The sequence below is a fragment of the Acomys russatus genome, chromosome 14 (assembly GCF_903995435.1).
Source record: "Acomys russatus chromosome 14, mAcoRus1.1, whole genome shotgun sequence".
Classification (NCBI taxonomy): Eukaryota; Metazoa; Chordata; class Mammalia; order Rodentia; family Muridae; genus Acomys; species Acomys russatus.
Window position 1 is genome coordinate 29,218,404 of NC_067150.1, and position 5,001 is coordinate 29,223,404.

At 38.2% G+C, this 5,001-nt stretch overlaps 1 protein-coding gene across 2 annotated transcripts; it reads right to left on the bottom strand.

The window, feature by feature from the left end:
• Positions 1-1,981: 1,981 nt before the first annotated feature.
• On the bottom strand, positions 1,982-3,076 carry LOC127198043 (prostate and testis expressed protein 13-like). 2 transcript variants are annotated; one of them, XM_051155842.1, is made up of 4 exons: positions 3,025-3,076; positions 2,890-2,913; positions 2,448-2,588; positions 1,982-2,175 (listed from the first exon to the last, which is right to left on the bottom strand). In XM_051155842.1, the coding sequence occupies exons 1-4, from the start codon at positions 3,074-3,076 to the stop codon at positions 1,982-1,984; spliced, it is 411 nt and encodes a 136-aa protein (XP_051011799.1). The 2 variants fall into 2 exon arrangements, with proteins under 2 accessions (XP_051011799.1, XP_051011800.1); XM_051155843.1 differs by lacking the exon at positions 2,890-2,913.
• Between the last annotated feature and the right edge of the window lie 1,925 nt (positions 3,077-5,001).

Sequence of the window (5,001 nt, forward strand, 5' to 3'; positions counted from 1 at the left end):
TAGCCATTCTGATAGGTGTAAAATGAAATCTCAGAGTTGTTTTGATTTGCATTTCCCTGATGACTAAGGATGATGAGCATTTTTAAAAATGCTTTTTGGCCATTATATATTCTGTTGAAAATTCTGTTTACCTCTGCCACCATTTTGTAATTGGATTAACTTGTTTGTTGGCATTTAATTTCTTATGATCTTTATATATATTGGATATCAGCCCTCTGTCAGATGTAGGGTTGGCAAATATTTTCCAGTCTATAGACTATTGTTTTATATTATTGACAATGTCCTTTACCTTACAGAAGCTTTTCAGTTTCATGAAGTCGATTTATTAATTGTTCAGCTTAGAGCCTGAACTGTTAGTGTACTATTCAGGAAGTTTTCTCCCATGCTGAAAAGTTCAAGGCTCTTCCCCATTTTCTCTTCTAATAGATTTAGTGTTTTCTGATTTGTGTTAAGGTCCTAGATCCATTTGGAGACTTGAAGTTTTGTTTTCATGAGTCTTTCACTTACTGGTTAGTTACACTAAGATACTTTGGTTTTTTGTGGCAATTGTGAAGGGTGTTGTTTCCCTAATTTCTTTCTCATCCAATTTGTCCTTTTATACAGGAGGGCTACTGATTATTTTAATTTCGTATCCAGCCACTTTGGTGAAGATATTTATCATCTGTAGGAGTTTCCTAGTAGAATTTTTTGGTCATTTATGTATACTATCATATCATCAGGAAATAGTGATATTTGACATCTTCCTTTCCTATCGTATCCCCTTGATCTCCGTTATTTGTCTTATTGCTCTAGCTAGGATTTCAAGTACTAAAATGATGAGATACAGAGAGAGTGAGCAGCCTTGTCTTGTCCCTGATTTCATATTGGAAATGCTTTTCATTTACTGACCCTTCAAGTGTTTTGAAAATTATATTTAGATTTAATTATTTCATTCTACTTACATAAATATAACATGGTAAAAAATTAATAAGAAATCACAATGATTAAGCAAAAAAAAAAAAAAAGAGGATACTACTGCTGTATCTGAGATAATGTTGCATTTGTGTATGTGATTACATGGTTAAGATAGAGTCATGTCTGGAAATTCTAAAATATGGGACAGTTAACATGCTAACAATGGATTTCTAAAGAGAGTGTTTGATAAATCTAATGTAAATAACTATGTTTATAAATTACAGGGGTTCTCTGAAATTTCTTCTGCCCATTACATTTTCTATTACCAGGGTGTGTTGATAGATGTAACCTACCTCTTATTACCAATTCACTAAATGTAAAGTTACATTTGAATATTCTGATGATTGGTATTCTGCACATGCCTCTTAAGAAAAGAGTATTTGGCCAGAACTCAGGCAATTGTTCATCTTGGCATACTTGTCTCTGGCTATGAGAGCACAGCAAAGTGATTAGAAAGACAATGGCCTAGAGACCAATGGCCAGGGGTATGAAGGCAGGCATCAGGACTTCATCGAATACACTAACTTTCCTTTGCATTTACGTTTCAGAAAGCCTTCTAGCTTCTCGTTGTCTCTTCAGCTCTGAGTAACACAACCCATCCTTCCCCATTATTCACCGCCCTGTCAGTCATTCCTCTGGATACATGGTTTAATGGCTCTGTTTCTAAGCAGTCTGCTTTTCTTGATCCTCCATAAAAATCGTCATCAGCAAATATGCCCCCCCCCCTTTTTTTTTTTTTTTTTTTTTTTTTTTTTGCAGTTGTGCTTTTAGCACAGTTGAGCATCAGAACGTAAGGGTAATTGGAGATGTACCAGGAGGCACCAGGGAGCCAAGTCAAGAACATTCAGAAGGAGACAGAATTGAGTTTGTGGTGTGTGGCTCCTCTCTTGTTAGTTCAAACATGGATACTAAAAACACTGGGTTTTCATGGTAATATTTTCTTGCGTAGAGAGAAGTATGGGGCCTGGGTTTTATAAGTGCCGTGAGTACAAGGACACATGATATTTAAATCTTTGTTATTTTATTGTCAGTCATTCAACTCTTTCTTCTCCCTCATATCCTCGACAATTATTTGTGAGATATCTAAGTTAGCAGTGCCATCATTACAGTAGTCCTTATTAGTACAGCAAAATGTTTCTCTCAGGAGGTCATGGTATAATTGATACATTCCACGTGCACATGGTTTACAGGAAAGTTTTGTGTGACGAAAAAGGTATATCCCTAAAGAGAAGAAAAGGAAGTGTTATCACTATGATTCTCCCTAGAACCTTGTCAGTATTTTGAACACTAACATGAGCTCAGAGCTGTGGCTGCATCATATCTATATCTCTATCCATAGTAAGGCAAAAGATGCCTGTTTTCCACCCAAAAGACCAATGCCCAGGCCTATGTCTTCAGAGCCCACAGATCCAAGCTTCCTTTGCAACTTAACTCGAAAATGTTTGGATACTATTGAAGACATTTTTGTTAGTTTCACTTAAAATTTTGCTTACCTGTGAAACGGTCATAAAAATAAAAGTTTTCTGTGGTACAAGACTTGTTGTTCACCAATAGGCCAAACTTCCAGCATGTTTTCATGCCAGAGCGGCATGTGAACCCATCATAATGAGTACAAAGATTGCAATGTTTAATCACTAAAGGAAAGGGAGGTTTTTAAGGTTAGGTCTATGGAAGCTGACTGTTTTAGAAATCTAAGATTACACAAACCTCATGAGAATAAATTTATCACTACTGCCCCACCCCCAACTTTATTAATGGCAGCAGTGATCCCCTTCAATATTTTCCCCACCCATCCACAAATCAAATCTATAGAAAGATAACCCTGGAGTAGTGAGTGAGGAGTAGAGAGGGAAAGTGTGTAAAGAGCTCAAGAATTCCTCCTCTCAGGGTTAATGTGATTTTTTCCCCAAGAAATGCAAACCAAGTGTACTGTACAATTCACTGTCAGCACTTTTTCTCCTGTGAAGAGAAAGAAAATTCATCTTAAATAATTTTGTAGGCTCCTCATAGCCAAGTACAATAAATGCTTCATTCTATAGCTAATCCTGCTTATCTCTTTTCAGGCCTTACCTGTGTCTATGAGGAGAAGTATGAACACACTCAGCAGAAGCATCCGGAACATAGTTGGGCCTCCTTCTGACATGATCCCACCAGGAGGCTCCAGCTATATTTATTCCCATCATTTGCCCTCAGGCATTCCATTAGAATCAGAGAATCATAAATTTAAGGCCAAACCAACTGAATCTTCTCTATAACGTTCCAAGAAGAGGGTACATCCTGTCTGTGTTTATATTCCTCCAACCACTTGGAACTCAGCCTACACAGATATTCTGTCATATTTTTAGATTAATCATAAGACACCACTTCATATTAGAACAGAAACTCTTCCTCTTCGTTTTGTTTGTGTTGATTTGTTAACTGGATTAAACATGCCTTAACTTTGCATCTACATGACCTCCTTTCACACACATAAAGCTTAGGTAATGAAGCATTTGTGAGTGACTTAATCAGTCCCTTTCAAAGACCACAGTCTTTTTGACTTGTATTTGTATTACATCTAGCAAGGCTTCACTTCCTTGCAGATTGTGGTAACAGGACCTGAGCCTCACACTTTGTCTATGGTCTGATAGCTCAGCTTCTCTTTGAGGGGGTAGAAGAGCCTTGGGAAAGAGAGAAGAGACTGAAGGAAAGAATATCTTGGTCTTTCATGAGTGTGATTCATTATTTTTCCAAGGTAGACAAAGATTATAATGATATTGACAGAGACTAACACTTAAAGGCAGGTATGACTGTATTGGTGTGTGGAAAGTACGTTAGTGAGAGTTACAAGAATGTTACAGCTTCCCGCCAGCCTCATTTTGGTATCAGCTGCCACCTTCTCAGTGAAGCACACAAATACATAGATGAAAGAGCAAGACTCTCTGACCACCCTTTCTCTCACCTTCCCTGCAGAGCACTCAACTTGGTTTATGATCATATAGTTTTATAGTATTTATGTTAATTTTGTTTCTTGCCTCTATGTAGGTGCTTATTTCATGTGTTGAAGTCCCCCATTGTATTTTCTGTGTCTAGATTATGCCCTGAGCATATTAGATCATCAGGACTATGGCAGAAAGATGATGGATACCGGCAACATGGGAGGTGTCAGAGAATGGTCCAAAAGTCTTCATATTGACTGACAGTCCTACTTCCAAGCTTACAGAATAAAATTCCTGCTTTGCAAATGTCATCACCTCAGACCTGACAGGCAGCAAAAAATGACAGGTTTTTCTGTGGTGGGGAGAGAATGAATAAGGAACCCAGTTATCTGAGAAGGTGCATTCCCCAAGTCTGACATATGTACCCTCCAATGCAAGCCCTAACCCCACACACAGTTAGAAAGGAAGCCCAAGAATCCGGCCTGGCTATATCTCTATGATCGAAAAGGTGAAAAGAAGAACTATTATAGATATATGGAATCTCACAGGCAGCTTTTAGGACTTAGGAACTTGTGCATGGGTGGTAAGGAAGAGAAGGAAACACATATTTAACTGCCTTGTTCAGCTTTAGACATTTGTATGTTGCTCACTTATGTTTTTGAATTCTCTCACATTTATAGTGTGTTGGTAATAACTGACCTATTCTTGCTGATGAAGACCAAGAGGTGTCAGAGATGAAATGGTTTCTCACCAGAGCCACAAAGGTGCACATCTTTCTGATTCAGCTGGATGCTATCTTTCCAGTATAGCTCTGCTTTTATAGTCTGGAGTCCCGTTCCCAGAGTTGAAGCACTGGATGGTTTCTCCTCTAAGATCTTCACAACAATGGCGAGGAACAAGGAAAAGGCTTTCTCTGCCAAGTAAAGAGGAACTTCTCTCTGCCTGGCAAAGACAACAGTTACTACCAGATCTAATTGAGACTAGAAGGATCTATGAACCTGACTGGGGTCTAGAATTTACATGTCGTTGTAAGAAAAAAAAATTCCATATTGATTTGAAGAGCTCTTTCAAGCTCACAGTTGGAGCCTGTGAGACTCAGCAAAATCGACAGACATAAGTCCTATAGGGT

What these genes read in the sequence shown, in the direction of transcription:
- LOC127198043 (XM_051155842.1), bottom strand. Translation starts at nt 3,076, where the DNA reads ATGTTCCGGATGCTTCTGCTGAGTGTGTTCATACTTCTCCTCATAGAC. An exon ending in ACTTCTCCTCATAGACACAG is followed by an intron (nt 2,914 to 3,024) that starts GTAAGGCCTGAA and finishes TTCTCTTCACAG; the next exon opens with GAGAAAAAGTGCTGACAGTG. An exon ending in TTTTTATGACCGTTTCACAG is followed by an intron (nt 2,176 to 2,447) that starts GTAAGCAAAATT and finishes TCTTCTCTTTAG; the next exon opens with GGATATACCTTTTTCGTCAC.